This window comes from Melozone crissalis, unplaced genomic scaffold (genome assembly GCF_028551555.1).
Source record: "Melozone crissalis strain CALT ecotype California unplaced genomic scaffold, PUWL_Pcris_2 ptg000027l_1, whole genome shotgun sequence".
Lineage (NCBI taxonomy): Eukaryota > Metazoa > Chordata > Aves > Passeriformes > Passerellidae > Melozone > Melozone crissalis.
Genome location: NW_026535805.1, coordinates 12,703,042 through 12,724,006, shown reverse-complemented (window position 1 = coordinate 12,724,006; position 20,965 = coordinate 12,703,042). Strand labels below are relative to the sequence as shown.

General features: G+C 34.0%; 1 protein-coding gene across 1 annotated transcript in view; it reads left to right on the top strand.

The window, feature by feature from the left end:
- The window catches only part of DNAH8 (dynein axonemal heavy chain 8), a 110,271-nt gene that overhangs the window by 71,439 nt on the left and 17,867 nt on the right, over positions 1-20,965 (top strand). The window contains exons 58-77 of the mRNA XM_054279522.1: positions 291-421; positions 759-912; positions 1,348-1,512; positions 2,084-2,310; positions 2,697-2,815; positions 5,513-5,616; positions 6,437-6,613; positions 7,478-7,645; positions 8,492-8,704; positions 9,872-10,009; positions 10,350-10,477; positions 11,189-11,360; positions 12,399-12,554; positions 13,848-14,003; positions 15,008-15,190; positions 15,656-15,761; positions 16,589-16,841; positions 16,942-17,132; positions 17,506-17,627; positions 19,585-19,703. Of these exons, the coding sequence (XP_054135497.1) occupies positions 291-421; positions 759-912; positions 1,348-1,512; positions 2,084-2,310; positions 2,697-2,815; positions 5,513-5,616; positions 6,437-6,613; positions 7,478-7,645; positions 8,492-8,704; positions 9,872-10,009; positions 10,350-10,477; positions 11,189-11,360; positions 12,399-12,554; positions 13,848-14,003; positions 15,008-15,190; positions 15,656-15,761; positions 16,589-16,841; positions 16,942-17,132; positions 17,506-17,627; positions 19,585-19,703 (3,182 nt within the window). The remainder of the gene's footprint in view (positions 1-290; positions 422-758; positions 913-1,347; positions 1,513-2,083; positions 2,311-2,696; positions 2,816-5,512; positions 5,617-6,436; positions 6,614-7,477; positions 7,646-8,491; positions 8,705-9,871; positions 10,010-10,349; positions 10,478-11,188; positions 11,361-12,398; positions 12,555-13,847; positions 14,004-15,007; positions 15,191-15,655; positions 15,762-16,588; positions 16,842-16,941; positions 17,133-17,505; positions 17,628-19,584; positions 19,704-20,965) is intronic.

Here is a 20,965-nt window from a genome sequence, read left to right as displayed (position 1 = left end):
ACACATTCAGAATGATGCCTTCAAAATAAACTGGAGTTCAAAATATCCCCTTTCATGTATTTATGATTATAACAATCCCATATTCTTATATGCAGCTTCTTCATTAGCCACACAAAATTCCTAAAGAATTTACAAGTGTTCTTGTGAGGAAAAATTTTCTGCAAGTATCCTTTTAATAATTTTTACATTGTATTATAGCAAATTAAGCATAAAGCATAAGAGATTTTTTAATTTTCCTAACTAGTGTTCAATTTTATTACTGATATTTTTCTTTATTATTTCCTCTACAGGTTTCCCGAATTATTCGGACAGCCTATGGAAATGCTTTACTTGTTGGAGTTGGTGGATCCGGAAAACAAAGTCTTTCAAAGTTAGCCTCCTTCATTGCTGGCTATAAAATATTTCAGATAACTCTAACCAGGTAAGAAATGCAAGAAATATAGAAATCAGATTTATGGTATTGCTCTGTCTTTACTTGGCTACAGATTTTTCTATAAATTTTTTTTAATTTTAATTTTGACACCATTGAAAAAATATTGAAAACAATACACTCTTATATACAACATTGCAATGTTGTTGTACACAACATTGGATTTATTTTGACTTGAAAAAGGTAGACCATGTGTTAGCTATTCCTGCACCAAAATATCTGTTTTTAAAAAGTATGTTTGCAATGTCATTTATAAAATACTATAATCCAAAAAGAGCGGTATTCTGTATTGTTTTGAATTAACAAGGAATGTCCTTATCTCTCTTAGATCCTATAATATAACCAATCTGTCAGAAGATTTAAAAGTGTTGTATAGGACAGCTGGACAGGAAGGACAAGGTATCACCTTCATTTTCACTGATAATGAGATAAAAGAGGAATCATTTTTGGAATATGTAAATAATCTGCTGTCCTCAGGAGAGGTAAGAGTCTCAGCCTGACAGCCAATGTGCTCTAGAGGCAGGGTACTGTAGAATTTGTTCTCACTACTTTATTTGTCTTGGTAATACATTGTAGAGTAATTATAATTAAAATATTTCAACTTTTTAAGTAAGGACTGCTCTGGATATGAAGTTTCTTTATTTCAGTGTAAGCCAGGAGAACAAAAAAGAGCAGTGGTTAGTATTTCAGTAGCCTTTTATTAAATGATGATTCGGTTGCCAGTTCAAATTCTATGCTCTTCTGGAGTTGGACTTCTTAGATTTCAATGCAGTTTCATAAGTCTAAACTTGTGGTTTTTAGTCTAAACTGTGTATATGCAAAGAGAGAGAGATACAGATGTAAACAGGCAAATATTTATAAATTCTGTAATAATGACATCCATGCAATTAATTATCAAATTCTTGCTTTGTAAAAAGATTTCTAATTTATTTGCTCGGGATGAATTGGATGAAATCACACAATCCTTAGTACCTGTGATGAAAAAAGAGCTGCCTCGGCATCCTCCTACCTTTGACAATCTTTATGAATACTTCTTAAGTCGAGCAAAGAAGAACTTGCACGTTGTCCTCTGCTTTTCTCCAGTAAGTTTTTTCTATATATCTGTTTTCCTTTCTTCCATAAGCAAACTTGCCTATGTGGTATAAGATAATTATTCAATTTTTATGTTTTTAAGGAAGTTCAAGATGCATAAAAAGATTACTGAAGTCTAGTTGTAATTGCAGAGATAATAAAAGTAATAGTACAGCTGTGAGAACTTAGCAGCAAAATATTTAAAAACTAAATAATTTCTTACAAGTTAAACTATTTTCTTCCTCTCACATATTCTTTCCTAATACATATCAGTGAATGTATTTTTGTGAAATTATGGCTTTTAACGGGAAAACAGTATTTTATTGGTAATTAAAATACATTATTTGATGCTTCAAAATATTGAAATAAAATATATTTGTAATGAACTTCTTTTTTCAAATTTCATGAATGTTAAATGTTAGCAATTTTGCAAAACTCTATTTGAGAAGAAAAAAAATTGCAAGATGTTCTAAGCAGAAATTGATCAAGAAGAAAATAGACTATTTAATTGTACTAATTAAACACTTTCACTGACCTTTGCTTAAGAGTCATATTGCTAACAAACTGCGATTCTCTCTTCAGGTTGGTGAGAAGTTCCGTGCGCGTTCTTTGAAATTTCCTGGTCTGATATCAGGGTGCACCATGGATTGGTTCAGTCGATGGCCCAGGGAAGCTCTTGTAGCTGTGTCCAACTATTTTCTGTCAGAGTTTAATATGGTCTGCCCTCCACCAGTTAAAACAGAAGTAGTAGAAACCATGGGTCTCTTCCATGATATAGTATCAGAAAGCTGTGAGAATTATTTTCAAAGGTAATATTTTCTACTAATGGAATAATTAATCTCAAAAATGTTGCTACTGACAGTGTTTTTTGAACTCCTGTTCTATGTATCAATAAAGGTATTTATTTAATAAAAAATAAATTTGCTATACCGTTATATCCTCAGGCCATGAAACAAAATTGCTATTATTTTGAAAATTCTTCATCTACATTCCCACTATTCAACAGTCTTTAATATTGTCTATGTGGATTAAAAAAATGTAACTAAAAGTATAAGGGTTTGCATCATGAAGAAATCTGATTTTGAATTAATAAAGACTTGAGTTATATAATTTTCTCTTTTTGTGGAAGTGATCAAATAGCTGCATATATCAAAAATATATGTGAAGTTGATGTTGCCAATACGCTTTTGTTTAGGTATCGAAGACGAGCTTATGTAACACCTAAATCTTACCTGTCTTTCATCAATGGCTACAAAGAGGTTTACACTGAGAAGTTAAATAGTATTAATGAGCAGGCTGAACGTATGCAAACTGGTAAGCAAATGCATTCCATGTGCGGTCTCAAATGATCTGTGTTTTTAACATTAGACTTCTTTTTCAGCGATCACTTTTTCAGCGATTCCCACTTCAGGGAATCACAGTCCAGAAGTGGTAGTGTATGAGCACCTTTACCAGACACTCCCCCAATCACAACCTCATAATGATTCTCTTGAAAAAATACCTCAAAGAAGCTACCAGCCTAACCACTCAGCTCAGCATTGTATTGAACTTTAATATTGGCCTGCCAGAATTTTTAATAGAAAGTAGAGCCTGAAAATGGGCAGAGGTAGCATCTGATTTACTGGTGTAGAGAGAGGTAATTGTAAACAGTTATTAACTTGTTTCTGGCGTCTATAGAAATTCTCACCATGCAATCTGTGTGCTTCACATGTGATTTATTTTGTATTTCTGCTGTAGAATAAGTAGTTGTTACTTGGGGTCATTTTATAGCTGGGGTTCTGAAATATAGAAAAGTATTTTTGAAATATTCTTCAGACAGATTTTTGGTATCTGTTTGAAATGGCCTAATTTTTGGCATTAGTATTTAATGGTTTCAGAACACCAGTTTTCTAGTGTTTTCAGTTTTCTCCGGTTTGCATCTAGACATGCTTTTGTAAATCTATAAAGTCAACTGAGCACCTTTGGAAACCTGGCCTTTATCAGAAAAGATATTGCATACCAATTCAATGGAATAAAGAATTCTACATGATAAGATTTTTCATGCAATGGTAAAGAATGTGTCACTTTACCAATGATTAATTGGTACCCTTTACATGAAGAAAAGTCTAGAATAAAAATGTGTAGGTATTTTATTCATTAATTCTTTACTGAATTAGAGTGAACTGTAGAAGAGTAAGTGGTCCTCAATATTTTCAAATTGTGTAAGTTTTGCTCTATGGGTCTGTTGCCAGTTCTTGAAATCCGAATTTATCCTCATTCTACTTTGAGATGGGGATGAAGTCTGAGAACCTTGACGATTCAAAAGACTGGGGTTGGTTTAGGTTTTTTTTTTGTATTCTTTCTACAGTTTTTTTTTATTTCCAAAATAATTCAGAAGTAGTAGCATAAGCAGCTTAAGCACTATCAATGAAATTTCATATGTAGATTTCATAGCCTCTGACATGTTATTACAAGTTCCTTACATGTTCTGCTGAAAAAAATGATTGTGTACCAGTGAACATGTGAATGGATATGTTCTACTGCAGCATCTTCATATCTTTGATGCATAGAAAACCATGTCTAATGAATGCCAGTTAGAAAATATTCTAATTATTTTCACTTTCACAGTTGGTACTGCTGTAATATTTCTTGCTGGAATTATGCAGGGGACCTCAACAAGCTATAAAGGTTTCTCATTTATAATTGAATTCTTCAATTCTCTTTGATCTGCATATTCCTATTTTCTTTCCATCTTTCCTTCTCCACACTGTAGGCTTGTAGCAGGGAAAAGTAAAGCAGCAAAGGGTACCATTTTCCCTCTTGTGGCTTCTGGGTTGAAGGTGCTGGATTGGTGGTGTAACTAGATGCTATTGAGGGTTTCTTCCAACCTAGGTGATTCTGTGGTTCTGTAGAATGGCAGCAACCTAACCAAGAGGCAGCTGTGTCAGAACAAGGGATATGCTGGGAGAGAACTTTTTTCTGTTTGAAATGGGGTAGCATTAAATTGGAGAGCCATCACAGAGAAATATCACACATCCAATGTGTAGCTGCAAGGGTGTGCTGACTCAAATCCTTAGGGAGAGAAGGCAATAAAGGGATTTACTTCCAGAAAACTTGTAGGATTTAAAGATTCAGTGATGAGGAAGAAATAGGCTGGAGAGGCTTCAGCATTCAATGAGGAACTCAGGAATGGCCAAAATTTCTGTGCTTAAGTCTATGAGCAAGAGAGAAGAGAAAAAAAGAACCCATGAGTGCATGGGAAAGACTGAATATGTAACTATACAGGGAGCAAGCACATCTCTTTCTGGATGCTCTCAGGCACATGGTGGGATTCTTGGGGTGTCCTGTGCAGGGCCGGGAGTTGGACTAGATCATCCTGATAGATTCCTTCCATTTCAGCATATTCTGTGATTCCATGGTTCTATAAAAGGCTGAGTTGCCTCTGTGGGTGGCCTGAGTGGTTTCTACAGCACGCAGAAAAGCTAGGATGGGACTGGCCCTCAGCACATGGGTTCTATTTCACCTTCTCTGTCACCAGGGACAAGAGAGGGTAAACTCAATATGCAGGAGCTGGAGATCATAATTATGCTGTGATTTTTAGGTCCACTTTTGACTCTACTTTCCAATTTTTTCTAGAAAGGACTCTATTACAAATCAATCATGGATCCTTAAGTAATTTATTCATGTAACGACGCAATGAAGCATCGTTCACAAATTCTGATTGTCTCATGACTTTATGATGCAATATGCATGTGACATAGTTCCTTTTTTGTTGTTTTTGTTGTTGTTTTCTTTTGAAGAATTAATCTTATTTATCATGATTTTCTGCCTTGGAAAATTACTTATATCTATGAAAAGTGAATAGTAGACACAATCACGATAGTATGACTGCTTACATCCACTTTCTCTCCTTTACATAAAATTGAATGAGAACACAAGGTACAACCTATGAGAGATCTGGGCTTAGGTTGTGTGATCTAACTAGGAAAAAAAAAGTTTCTGTATTTCTGAATTTTATCTTTTACTTAATAGGTCTGTCCAAGCTGATGGAAGCCAGTGAATCTGTTGCTCAGCTCTCTAAGGACTTGGCTATTAAGGAGAAGGAGCTGGCTGTGACTTCTGCTAAGGCAGATAAAGTAAGTGAGTGTTAAATAACACTAGAATATACAGCAGGTAAAATACTACTGCATAATTTTATCATAATTTGCAAGAATTTTCCTCATCTAAAATGAGGTTTTACTCTCTCTATAGTTTTGATTTATATATATATAGTTTCTGAAAGTGAGGTGATTTTAAACTGCAGCAGAGGTTGAGTGCTTTCCTTGTCCTTCTCCCATTTCTTACCCACTCAGATAAGCATCAGATTTCATTTTTTCCATTTTTTTTCCTAATTAACATAATTAAATTTGGGATTTATGTGCACTTACTAGCAGTGAAAAAGTTAACATGATATTGGGACTTTTCTACTTCAAAATTCCTTGGAAAAATGTTCATTGCGGTCCAGTTTCAGATTTTGTCTTTTACATTACCAAGGTATCTGTGTGTTCATGAGAGTGGTGGTCTGGTAGAAATCTGGTTTCCAAAATGACTCTCTGGAAAGGCATGCTAGGGAATGGATCATTATAGGCATTCTGTTTTCTGAAAGATAATGCTCTGATGGTGCATATTTAATATGCAGTGGAGAGTGAATTTTGGCTAGTGATGACTTAGGGACTGCCTGCATTCTTTGAGGCCTTTAATCTCATAAGAGAGAAATATGTGACAGAAAGGGATGAAATTGAACTTCTCACATTTAATTTTTATTCAATAGTTATATGATACCATATATAGTTAGCTATAGTTGGGGTTAGATTTATATACTTATTAGCTGTTACATACTTATTTTATCATGTGTCTGGTAATCATTTGTTCCACCATTTTGATTTATAGATTTTATGTGTTTATTACCAATTCCAGGTACTAGAAGAAGTCAAACAAAGTGCTGAAGCCGCAACTAAAATAAAACTTGAAGTCCAGGAGGTGAAAGATAAAGCACAAAGGATCGTGGATGCAATTGATATAGAAAAGCAGGAAGCAGAGAAAAAACTGGAGGCAGCTAAACCAGCACTAGAAGAAGCAGAAGAAGCTCTGAAAGTGAATAAATTTCATTTTCATTAGTACAGTATTATTTGCATCACCTGTGAGAGGCCAGAGCCACCAACATACAGCTGTCTCTTGGTATTAACTGCTGTCGCCAGCTCCTTGCTGTTGCTGGCCATGTCTCTCAAGAATAATTAAGGCATACATATTTTAGTTCAAACACATAGGAACTGTTTTATAGCATTTCTTCCCTTCCATCTGAATACTTGATCATTATGAAGGTGGAGATCTTTCCAAAAGCTACTGATGCCTTTAGAATATCTGTTATTCTGAATTCAAGGGGATACTTCTTGTGCTAACAGAATGTTTTTAATTCAAACTTAAGTAGTTACACCTGTCTTTTAAGACAAATAAAAATCTATCTCTTCCTTCACCAAAAACCACAATGCTTTTGATTTTAAGACTAAAACAGGAAACAAAGGGGATTCAGGGCAATCAGCAGCAGGGTTCAGAAATCTGGAGGCATTACTGTGCTACATAATTTCATTATTCTGCTCTGAACAGTAAAAAACTTCTGAAATCAGAAATCAATCATGGCCTTCCATTCCAGTGTTATAAGAATTTATGTGAAAGAATTTATTGAGTAGAAAAAGCAAAAAAAGGAGCATTGATTGCTCTTACACTGATATTTAGATAATGAGATAAATGAAACTTCCAAAAATAGTCACAAAATTACTAAAGTTTCACCAAACTATGAAACTTATTAATTAGGCCAGGTTGCTCACTTTTTTGGTGTATCCTCAATACAAATGCGCCTCAGAGAAAAGTACTACAAATGAACATGAAAATTAAGATATTGAATGGGAAAGTAGAATGATGGTATTGATGCAGGATTCTATTGCACCTTTCTTCAAACAGACCATCAGACCAGAGGATATTGCTACTGTTAGAAAACTTGCAAAACCTCCACACCTCATTATGAGGATCATGGACTGCTGTCTGCTACTATTTCAAAAGAGAGTGGATCAAGTTACCATGGATCCAGAAAAGCCTTGCTGCAAGCCATCGTGGGGAGAATCATTAAAAGTAAGTAGAGTTCTCAAATGGTGTTTCTTAAACATCAGAAGTAGCAATTAGTTTATCAGAGAACATTTGATGCTGTTTAGCCAAAACATGACAGAATTTTATTGAAAGGCAAACATATTGTTTTAAGATAAACTGTATCTGTATACTATGTCTAACTGGTAGAAATAGTAGGTGAATTGCTTAGAGACTTTTGCAGCAGAAGCTTTAGACTTTCTTTGACCCTTCCTGGCACATGGCCTGATGGTAACAGTAAGAAATAGTGCTCTTGCATTTTATTTAGACTTTTGCAGTTAAAAAAGTCATCAAAAGCTTTTGTTTTCCACTGATATAATAAAATGAGATAGGCAGTTATTCCATGAATTGCCTTTAGCATGCAAAAAGTTTGTTAGAAAAAATTAAACCAAATTATATCACTTTTCAGAATTTAGTTAATACATCACAACTGCCAAAGCTTTTTTTTTTTTTTTTTTTTTTTTTTTTTTTTTTTTTTTTTTGCATTTAGTTAAGTTACAAATATATTTCTGAGTCTTTCTTTGGGTCAATTTTTTTTTAATTAAATGATGCTTCTTAAATGCTTCTGAAGGGCAACACAGGAATATAGGAGATGGAAAAAAGTTACATCAGTAACTTTTGAATCTAGTTACTGGAGTGTAATTGGTTAAAACTTCAAAATAACAGAAGGCATGTGGGAGCAGTTACAACTGAATAGCACATATATAATATTAGCGATATGAATTACCTCTTTTTTACAGAAGAATTTTAGGAATGCTTTTTAACAGCTTTAACATCTATGAACAAGAATTTGAATGTCAAATATGTAAATAACTCGTGTGTTGTTTTTTAAAGCTTATGAGTGGCCCTTTCTTGAACAACCTAAGGAACTTTGCTAGGGATACAATCAATGATGAGACAGTAGAATTAGTCCAGCCGTACTTCGAAATGGAAGACTATACCCTGGAAAATGGTAAAAAGGTGTGTGGCAACGTGGCAGGACTCCTCTCTTGGACAAAAGCCATGGTGGTATTTTATGGTGTTAACAGAGAAGTCCTCCCTCTTAAGGTAATACATCCTCTCTTGCTTTGTGCTTGCTTACCAGTGGCTAATGAGGGTAGGAGCAGAAACAAAACTATTTGCTCCTTGATTTTAGAGAGAAAACAGAACAAAAAATTAGCCTAGACTAAATTTATGTGATCTGGTTTACTGTGTACGGGGAAAGGTGTTTTCAGTCTTTTTATTATGTTATAATTACTTTATAATTGTTTTTAAAATGTTGTACCAGCATCTTCATTCCTTCTCCAGAGGGTCCTGCAAACAGGAGTTTGCAGCTATTTTAGCATTTTTGATTTCTCCTGGTAACTTAGAAGTAGCGGAGCACTGACATCTTGCCTAAATATTGGCTTTCTGAAGAGGTTCAGAGTTCACGTTAAAGGAGCTATGTTGCAATAGTAGGGAGCAAAATAAGGAAAACATTTTTAAGAGTAAATTTTTACTTTAGTGTGTGTGAGTGTTCTTTTTCAAGTTTATGAAACTCAGTCAGTGATTTTTTTGTTCTAAACAAACTATTTTATCCTTAAATATAGCACAATTTAAAAAAAATAGTAAAAGCTGTGAGCACATGGCAATCCCAATTTTTTTTCACATTTTATCACTAGTAGAAGTGTTCTTTACAGAAGCAACAGTAATACAGATTAATATTTTTAAAAATAATTTCATTTCCTGTGTTCACCATAAATATAATTTTAGGAACAATAGGAAGAGTCACTGTTTTAGGACCATTTCCTAGTATGTAAAAGCAATATTGTTAGCGGATAAAGGACCAGTCTCCTGTTATGATTGCTGGTCACTACAAAATTCACTAATAGAAGAGGAAAATACATATAGTCAAGCAAGAATACTGAGTATTGTTCTTCTAGTCTAACCAGTTTGTACAGATCAGGAACCTTACTTCCTTAACCACCTTCTTGAAATGTAATTTTTTTAAAGGAATAAAATTGACAATATATAGTAGAACTTTAGGTGCTGTATTGTTATTGAACAAAAAAAATCATCTTATCTTTGGTATACATGTGATATAGTTTTCAGCTTAAATGTTTTTATGTTTATATAAAAGTTATTTTGATGTACTGTTGTCTTGTGATTACAAGCTAAGTAGGCTTAAATAGTTCATTGAATTATCTTGAAATCATATATATGATTGAACTTCTATTTTTTTTTTCTCCTTTGCAGGCTAACCTGGCAAAACAAGAAGGTCGCCTGAAAGTAGCTAACGCAGAAAAAGATAAAGCTCAGGCAGAATTAGATGAAAAGCAAGCTGAACTGGATAAAGTGCAGGCAAAGTTTGATGCAGCAATGAAGGAGAAAATGGTGAGATAAAAGTATTGTAGTCTTTCCAAAAATGCTTGTACAATATTGTTATGTAATTAGACTTTGCTGCAAACACACATTTACCTGACACCTTGAATAACATGGCTGAGATTCAGGTGTAATAGTAAGAGATTTAAGCCTATATCTTCTTCCTGCGAAGAGGAGCATATTAGATGCCCTGAAGTGTCAAATATGTTAATTTTATTGGTAAATATTAATAAAATATTTATTTTATTAAATCAGTAAAATAGTTATCATAAATATAAGAGGATGAAAAGTATAGAAAATAACTCCACCATTTTGCATTTGATGCTTAAGTAGGACATTTTTTTAATTTTAGGACTTAGAGGATGATGCAGAAACATGCAAAAGAAAGATGCAAGCAGCCTCTGCACTTATAGATGGACTGAGTGGTGAGAAAGTTAGGTGGACTCAGCAAAGCAAAGAATTTAAATCTCAAATTAAAAGGTATCAAATCCATTACAGAAAAACAAAAAAGAAAATGCTTGTAAAAACTGAAGTGTTGGTAAACAAGTTAGTAGCTTTAATTGTGGTATTTAATTTTCTTCCTGGAAATCTTAATATAGCAATGCAATCAAATGAACTACCCTGAAATTTGAATTTTCCGCCCATAAGTAAGAATACATGGATGCTGAGTACTAGTATTTCAGTTAAGAACAATACCTCTGATTTTGGAATTAGCTTCCAAAAAGATTATTACCAGGGCTGTTATGTATCTGTATTACAGCTGCTTCTGCAGTCCCCCCAATACTGTACATCCTTCTGATGTCACTGGGGAAGTGAAAACCTCAGATAAGCTCAGCTTCTGGAGAAGACTTATGTTACTACAAATTTGCTATGGGGAAAGTGGGCATTTCTGATGGGAGTTTCAATAGAACTAGGTTTGTATCCTTGATAAATACTGTATTTCAGACATATTTTTAAGAAATAAACCATTTTCTTAGCTCATTTATGAAAAAAAGAATAGCTGTCATTAGGGCTTTATTGTGTTGTAGGGGTGGAGATGGTGTTTTCATAAAATTTTACTCTTAAGTTTTGCCTCAAAAATGCTCTGGAAACAACTTTTTTTTATCTTATGCTTCAAAAGCTGGTTGTCTAAGTAATGAGAAATTGAATTTGTGCGCCACCTTTTAATGGTGATTTTTCCTCCTTTTCTAGACTTGTGGGAGATATATTGCTCTGCACAGGCTTTCTTTCATACTGTGGACCTTTTAATCAAGACTTCAGAAACCTTTTGCTTAAAGACTTATGGGAAACAGAGTTGAGAGAGCATAAAATCCCCTTTTCTGATGATTTGAACCTGATTTCTATGTTGGTAGACCAACCAACAGTAAGTTCTTGGTGCTTGGAGGGTTTAATTTGAATTTCTGTTAGCATATTCTACAACTGCTAGCCAGCATTATGCCTGCTTAGAGAAGAACTATAATCCCCAGTATTCCAAATATTGCTGTGCTGGGTAGTTCTGTGGTTTCCAAATGCTCCTGGCAATTTCCACTAAATCTTGGTGTAGTAATAGTGACAAAACCCAAGAGAAAGAGGTGATGCACAATAGAATTTCTCACCCCCTGCTGACCAACACCCAGTCAATCCCTAAACCATGATCAAGCCTCTTCTGAGTAGCTCCCCCAGTTTATATAGTGGAGATGGCATTCTGTGGTATGGAATATCCCTTGGGCTGTTCAGGTCAGCTGTCCTGGCCATGCTCCCTCCCAGCTCTTTGTGCACCTGCTCTCTCGCTGGCAGAGCACAGGACACTGAAAAACCCTTGCCTTGGGGTGAGCGCTACTGAGCAACAGCCAAAACATCAGGGTGCCAACATTATTCTCACACCAAAGCAGAAAATCACAGCACTGTACCATCTACTACTAAGAGAAAATTGACCTTTCTTTTGGCCAAAACCAAGACATTTCTAAAACAGTGGGTTTGGTTGTGATTTAAAATAGAATACACAAAGTCCTTTCATTCAATGTAAATGTATTTGAAATGGGCAAAGAGTGGGAAGTGCCAGAATCTTCAAGTTTCCTTTAGTAAACATTAATTCCCAAAAGCTCTCTTAGACTAGTTTTTACTTAATTTATCCCAATGCTTAATTTGTCTCTCAAGCTGTCTTTTAACATTCTTAGACTCTAAAATATACTTTTTGTGATTCTATACAGTTTAAAAAATCCATAAGAATAAAATTCTGGAAATATTTTTATACTTGCATGAATACTTCTTCAGCAGGTTGAGATATGCATTCCCTTTGATGTCCCTGTTACTTCTTAGAAAAATTTTAATTGAAGAAAAATTCCCATGATAATTTATTTCAAACTACTCCTTTTTCTTCATCTCTCTCTCTCTCTTTTTTTTTTTAATCTTTTTTCTTTAGATTAGTGAGTGGAACCTTCAGGGATTGCCTGGAGATCACCTCTCAATTCAGAATGGTATTATTGTCACTAAGGCATCAAGATACCCACTTTTAGTAGACCCACAAACTCAAGGAAAAGCATGGGTGATAAATAAAGAACAGGATAATGAATTACAGGTAAACAGTGTCTTAAAGGAAGGGTGTGTGCTCTATTATGCTCCTTCACACATTATTACTTTAGAAGGAGGTTGCATTTAAGTCAATGTGATCTGAGATAAGTTTAACATGTATGGAGACTGACAATTATGCATCGGCAGGGAACTTGAGAACAGCTGTAAATCCCACTCAAGGGCTTGGAAAAGACTATCCAACTTGTATGAGTTCTAGCAAAAAAGTATAAAAGTATTTTGTTCAAGATGGGTAGGCATGGTCCCAACACAAAAGAGGACAAAGAGGTGATAATTAAAAACAAAAGAGTATAATATGAAATTATTAAATGAGAGCAAATTGAGCGACTGTTAGTAACATTACAGATAAAGGCAGGATAAGTTACAGTTCTGAAAATGTAGGCAAAGTGCCTCAGTTGTTGCAACCCATAATTTAGGATCTGAGAGGATATTCATCATAAGGTGGTCACTACAAAAGGAAGTTGAGGAAATCCAGCTGAAGCCATACCCATGAAAAATTTGCCTATCCTAACATTACTGCAGTCTTCATAGCTCTTTTAGAAGTTAAGCCAATATGCTAAAATGCCTGCTCATAAAATATAATACAAAGATGTTCATGTGTCACTATTTGGATCACAAATTATTTTTTCCCGAATGATGTGACATGGCAAAAGGAAACTGCATTTTAAAACCCTTAGCCTGAATGCTGAGAAAACTCATATGTTCTGAATATCAATAAATTTTGGAGGGTTTATAATTAGTTAATTATGTAGCTTATTATTTTATGCATGCTTTTTAATAATTTCATATAGTATGAATTCCATTTCATGAAATATCAATCTGAATTCATAATATTGTAGCAGTGTTTCATTTTTTAGACTGAGTTCAGATTTCCAGAAGGAATTTCTCAGCACTTCAAAGCTAAAATTAGAAAATCTAGTCCTTGTAAGGACATAGAACAGAAAATTAAAGGCTAGGTGTCTCTGATTTCTAAAATATACATAACATCTTTAATATGCCATAAGCTGTATCAGTTTGATTTAGTACATTATTACTCTCATAATGAAGTCCTGAGGATTCAGTTACAGCCAGCCTTTTAATTAATCTTTTTGTGGTACTTTTCACTGTACACACAGAAGTATTTCTGCATAAATTGCTGCATGGTCAACATTTATAGCACCCGCTTTAAAATGCAATTAACAAAAACAATGAAAAAAATTTCCATGGTTAGGTCTGTGGTTTTCATGTAAGACTGTGAAGAAATGCTTTGTCCTTACAACAAATTTATAATTTGCTTTTTGAGGTAACAACTCTGAATGACAAGTACTTCCGGCAACACCTTGAAGACAGTCTTTCACTGGGGCGATCGCTCCTGATTGAAGATATAGAGGAAGAATTGGATCCAGTCCTTGATAATATATTAGAAAAAAATTTCATAAAATCTGGATCTGCTTTTAAGGTTAGTAATCAAACAAAAGAAATTGAAAAGGTAGCTAGCCTTGTGACAAATGTTATTTTATCATTGTTATAAACACCTAGGTAAACTCTGTATTCAGTGGAGACTTGTAAAGAATCAAACTGAACTAATAAAATATAAAAGACAGAGGCCTCAGCTGTGTAGTAAGTTAGCAAGTCTAAACTATGAGGGTTATTAACTGCCAGGGTTATTACTGAAGTTTCCAAACTGGAACCAATTATAAACTTATCTGATTGAATGCTTAAAATTCTTTCTACTGATTTCCAAGCAGTGCAAATATGCTTAAGGAAGTGGTTTGGTCCTACTCCTTTATAAGCCAGGTATTTGAAGACATCTTGGAGACTCAAAAGTTGGAGCCTCATTTGCCCCCTACTGTCCCATGGCAGATGATCTTTAAGGTCCCTTCCAACACCAACAATTCCATGATTCATGCTACAATATGCAGTGATCAGATTTCCTTGTGCACATGCAGCTGTTGAGTTAGACTGCTGTTTCAGAATATCTTAACTCTATAAAAAAATATTTTGAATACTTTGAATGAATTTTTACTTCATTTGGAAATATTCTTTGAAACCTGCTTAGTCTTAATAAAGATAAAATTTGTGTCCAGTAATTCCTGTTCCATTGTTGGATCACATAATTCCTTTTACCTTGGACATAAGAGAATGATGACTTCTACAAAGGTCAGCAGTTTCTACTACCTCTTCATTTGAGGTGTGCTTAGAAACCAAATGGTTCTGAAACTGTTAATCATAATCCACAGTGGAAATGATCCCTATATTTAACTGGAGGGAAATGCTACTTTTATAACATACTGTAACTTATACATTTGGTCATTGACTTTTATTTTCATGACAAATCTAAATTGTGAAATAGATTTCCTCTTTTTGGCACTTCAAATAGTGTAATTTTTTTTCTGCTCAATATTACTGAGTTTAATAAAGCTCATTTTCCTCTGTTTAATACTCTTTTAACTTGACCCACAGGTGAAAGTTGGTGATAAGGAAGTAGATGTTATGAATACATTTCGACTGTTCATTACTACAAAGCTACCTAATCCTTCTTTCACACCTGAAATTAATGCAAAAACATCAATTATTGATTTTACTGTTACAATGAAAGGACTTGAGAATCAGTTACTGAGAAGAGTAATACTCACTGAAAAACAGGTAAGTTAACATTACAAATAAATCATAGTGATTTTTTTTTCATTTAATTGGTTTTGGTATGTAGAAAATAAAAATTTTCAAATGGAAAAAAAAATGATATTAGCTATTTTCTAAAATTATATTCAGATTCAGTATAGACATTTCCAAATATCAAAAATGAATTGGGAGGCTCTTAATACATATATGACTGTTAGTACAACACAAACAATCAATTAGCTGAATTTAACATTGATAAGATAAATCACAAGATACTGAATAAACACTGCTTAAAAAAATTTGTTATTAAAAACATCTTTTAGATACCAAGAAAGGTAAAATGCACATTCCATGACTGGATCCAACTCTTCACCTCTATCTTCAATCACAAATCATTCACTTGAAAAATCAGAAACTGAATTTTAAGTATCTTTCATAAAAGTTGGAACCCATAAAATGTCATGCCATTTTCTTTTTTTTCAATAACAGGAACTAGAAGCAGAACGAATTAAACTCATGGAAGATGTAACTTCTAATAAGAGGAAGATGAAGGAACTGGAAGACAATCTTCTTTACAAACTAAGTGCAACCAAAGGTTATGTATCAAAATATTAATCAGATTAGGCAGATAAAACTAATTCACACTAGGTCTTTTCCTTACAGATTTTGGTTTATCCATCTAAGATTTAGTAAGAGAATGTACAATGGCAGGAGTATGGGGAACGTGAGGGATTTGGTGCTATATCATGCCACCATATGCAACTCAGGACACCTGAGCTAACACCTAAACAAGTTTTTTGAAATACATCAATATTTTTGAGAACTTTCTGCCCCTCAGATGAGATCAGGTATCTGACCATGGGCACATCTTTAATCCTTTAATGGAAATATAAATTGAATGGCCTGGCTTAAAATTGCTTTGAAACTCCTCTGCAGTACATTATGAGCCTGAACATGACCTCTTACTATCTCTGGTGGAAAAAGAATCTGGTAACAGAAAATCTGTGAGAAACTGCTGGAGATTCATGCATATTGTTGAATGATCATTTCCCTTAGGACCATAAGTCTTTTTTACTTTGAGAGTGACAATGAATAGACTTCAAAATAATTTAAATCATTTGTTGACTATGTAGACTGTGTGCATAAGATAGGTGACTTCTCTACTAGGTGTTGCAAAGCTGTTAGTATAAATACACTTAACATATTTGGAATGAATTTGATCAAATATGTTGGATGTAAAAATAATTTTTAGTATTACATATCCTGTCTGGTCTCTATTTTAAAAGCTTTCTGTAATTCAGTAAATAGTTTTATTTTTTAAAATCAATAATTCCTGTAATTTGGCCTTTTGTTTTATGTATAGATTTGGAGTGAAAATATCATTACAATCATATCCTAAACACCCAGTATTTTACTTTTCAGGTTCACTAGTGGATGATGAATCTTTAATTGGTGTCCTGCAAACAACGAAGCAAACAGCTGCTGAAATAGCTGTCAAGCTGTCTGTGGCAGCAGAAACTGAAGTGAAGATTAACACGGCTCAGGAGGAATATCGACCGGTTGCTACGCGTGGAAGCATCCTTTATTTCCTTCTTACACAAATGAGCATGGTCAACAATATGTATCAAACTTCACTGGCTCAGTTCTTGAAGCTGTTTGATCAATCTATAGCCAGGTAGGAAGACACAGATTTTTTCTATTATTCAGGTGTTTGCCTTTCCAATGTATTTGGTCTTTTTCATGTGGCTTCTTTGTGCTTTGTTTTCATGATTTAGGTCCAAGAAGTCTCCTGTGCCTCAGAAAAGAATCTCAAATATTATTGAATATCTTACTTTTGAAATTCACTCATATTCTGTTAGAGGCCTGTATGAAAACCACAAATTCCTCTTTACCCTCCTCCTGGCTTTAAAAATTGATATTGAGAGAGGACATGTGGAAAACAGAGAGTTTCAAACTCTCATTAGAGGTAAGTTTTAAAAATTGTTTTATGTGTAGAGCTAATTCAACTTTTTTAACTTTTATGCCATTTCAAAATCTTATTTCTTTGTCTACATGGTTTCTATCAACATTTCTGTGGGAACTGGGCTTGTTCAGCATGGCAAAGGGAAGTCTTAGAGAGCACCCAATAGTAATCTTCCCTGTGAAAAGGCCATTAATAATGCTAAGTTATCCTTTGCTATAAAATAAATGCTAAGTACACAAGAGTACAGTTAGTATCCTGGAGAAAATTACTTAGGTCAAAATATATAAATTAAAAAGAAATGTCAATTATCTCTTGACCCCTGGAATATCACGTATTTCATCAGAAAGTACATTTCATTCTGTCTTTTTATCCACAGGAGGTGCAGCTTTGGATCTACAGGCTTGCCCACCCAAACCAAGCCGCTGGATTCTTGATATGATATGGCTAAACCTAGTGGAATTGAACAAACTTCCACAATTTGAACAAATTTTGAACCAGGTGATATCTTCTAATTATCTTTTTAATGTTAATAACCAGTTTTGTCATCACAAAATTTATTTGTGTTTTGTTTCCACAAAAATACAGAATAACAGAATAGAGACAATTAGGAAGCAGGAATGGTGGTATGTTTATTTATCTTTAGGGTATTTGGTATCATAGTAATTGAGATAGAAAAAGGAGAGAAGGAACAGGAGCAAAGGAAAACAGAAGTCAATAAAAGAGAGATAGGATAAAAAGGTAGAAGTATCAGAAAGGCTCATAAAATTAATCTGAGTGTTAGGTTTAAAGTTACAATCTTTTTTTGTCTTGATTCTGGTGTATTTTTGCAAGTTTGCTGCTTGTTTTTACATACTGATTTCTGTTCCAAGGGTAACATTTTTATATGATGAAATGGCTACAAATGCCATGTTTTACATAGGTATGCATGAACTTACATGCACATAAGCTTGTGACATGTTCAATTTGGTTAATTTATTTTTCTTTTTTTAGTGCAGTTAAACCATTCCCTAAGCATTTCTTGTATCTAAGTGCTCCTTGTTAATCAGGCTGATAGCCAGGACAGCGAGTTCTCCTTGCTGTTATAGCATTGGCCAAGTCCATTTTGTGATGGCCCTGGAGGGTAGCAGACATTTTAGCTAAATGGTTACCTGCAAGTGGTCCTGGCTGCTTCTAAACCCTGGATCCGTACCAGTGCAGTTCTTCCAGTTTTTGGTTTCTTGAGTTATCAGAATATTAAGTTAGGAGAAAGGTGTAGAAGCTTCAGTTAGGTTGTTCACTCTGGGTTGTCAGGGCACCAGAATCCCATTTCTATAAAAGTCCTTTCACCAGGGCTTTTCTAGAATGTGTGCAAACAAAATTTTAGACTCTGAAATACTCAGTGACTGTTACCACAAAAGCTCTCCTTTTTAAGTTAATATTTTAGCACTGTCTTACTTTTGCCAGCTAGTAGCAAAGTTAAGAAGTGACAATTAAAATTATTTCAGTCATAGATAGAAATGGAATTTAGAAGGGTTACAACTAGGATATCAGTTAAAAAATCAAATATTGTGAAAACATCTTTTTAATACTTATTTTTATCCATTAGAAGTGCTGTTATATTTGATTAAGCATATAAAATACAACTGTATCATTATTTATTTAGATGAAAAAAAATTATTTAAAGTGATCAAAAAAGGACTGAGAATGGTATGCCCCATTCTCAAGAGGTCTCCCCCGCTTTTCTTTTTCTCATGCTAGTTTCAATTTAGTTTTCTCCTCTAAAAAAAATAAGTCCCAGAGGCCTAATTTAACATAGACATCTTTTGTTTTAAACCTTTGTCAGTACATTCCTTGTTCTTTTCCCAGTGGTCTGAGAATATTGCAGTAGCTGACCCTCCTCAGTCACTGCATTGAAGGCTCAGTTGCAATTTCAGTATGTTCTGCCCACCAGTACTCCTTGTCCCATTAGGTCAGGGGTTCTAAGAGGTGCCTTTATTGTGATCATATTTGTGGTCAGGTTTTTTCTTTCTCAAGCCAAAAGCTTGCTAGAATCTGCTACTTTTAATTTGTGATTCATTGGCTGGATAGACTGTACTGGGACAGATTTTTCCGGTCCTCTTCATATTTTGTGACCAAAAGGAATAAATTAATCAATCACAGTGTGTTCCTCTTGTGGTGTGGAATCCTCCTGCTAATTACTGATTTTTTTAAAGTAGATGCATGTGTTTGGGAAGGGAATGCATAAATAACTGACTGGCTTGAGAGTCTGCATCTTAACACTGATTGCAGCAATTGAATTAATATTATTTGTAGTATTTTAATAGCAATTCTCATGGCATGTGTCTTAAATGCTATAGGCAATGTTACTTGTAATATGTCCTAATATAATAATGGCCTCTCATTAAAAGCTACATTTGCAAGGGGATTTTACTGCAACTGAAATATATTTATTTGTGTGTTAATGCAATAAATTTAGATAGCTCACCATGATAAGCAATGGAAACACTGGTTTGATAAAGATGCCCCTGAGGAAGAAATTATCCCTAATGGATACAGTGATTCGCTTGACACCTTTCGCAAGCTTTTACTCATCAGGTGAGCATCTTCAGAAATTTTGGGAAATTACACAGTTGCAACACATCTCAACCTATAAGTATGCTCTTATCATAACAGTGTAATTTCAGTTATCTCTGGGTGACTTTAAATAGCAATTCACTCACATGAAATATGTTTTTATTCAATTACTTCAGGACTATTCTCTGCCATCTAAAGATACTTATAGAAAATATTTTTTATAGCTTTGCTTTTACGTCAGGAGAAATGCAAACAGGATTGCATAATGCAGCCTTCCTTGAGAAGCCCATGAAAATGTAGAATATTCCAGATAGTTTTCAATTTTTTAAAATTAAATTTCTTTTAAAATTAACCATTTTAAATACCTTTAAACAAGTATCAAAATATAAAATAAAAAAATAGAGAGATGGTGAAAATCCAAAATAAGTATTCAAAATCCCGTGTGAAAGGTGTGCTATAAATTAGATTTTTTTGCATCATGTAAGATCTCTAAGATCTTGGGATAAAATGGATTTCCCCAAAGAAGCATTCAGCTGCCTTATGCATGAGATCATATCTTATTCCATTCATTTTATACTTCCCAAGTGCTGTAAAAAATAAATCAGAGATACTAATGAAATACCCCAACAATATTATTTACTAGACTGTGATTTGTCTTTGGAGCTGATTCAACCTGTGCCATAAAAAAGGCTGAAATCTGATGGAAATACCATATTGTTTAATGCTCTACACCCTAAGAGGGAGGGAACCATCAAAGTCTGAAGCATTTAAATAATCTTCAAAACCTGAAGATTGTCAAAGTAATAGATTTTACCCAAAAGTAGTTTGTTTTTCCATGGGAAAAACACTCATCACCAGCACAAATACAATCCAGTGCAGAAGAATTGCATTTGTACCCTAAAAGGCTAAACAACCAAATTAATCATTGGCAGAGTTTTACTAAAGGGCAAAAAAAATCTTAACATTTTCCTCTTTGTGTTCTCAAATACAAAAGTTCTGTTTAAAATGAAGAACGTCCCAAACTAATGAAGGTGCCTAGAAGAGAAAATTCCAATGCAAATAGTTAAGGCAAAATTGTAAGCAACTGGAAAGTATCATAAATAGAGGGAAGACCATCAGCTCTGCCTGTTATTATGTCTGTAAAGACAAACCTAGAAACATATATACATGAATATGTGTGTATGTATGCATATATATAATGATTTTTAAAAATTCCTCTAATTGATAAAAATAAAATTTCTAATTTGAGTCTGATCTTGGAGGAAGAGGCAGTGAATTTATGT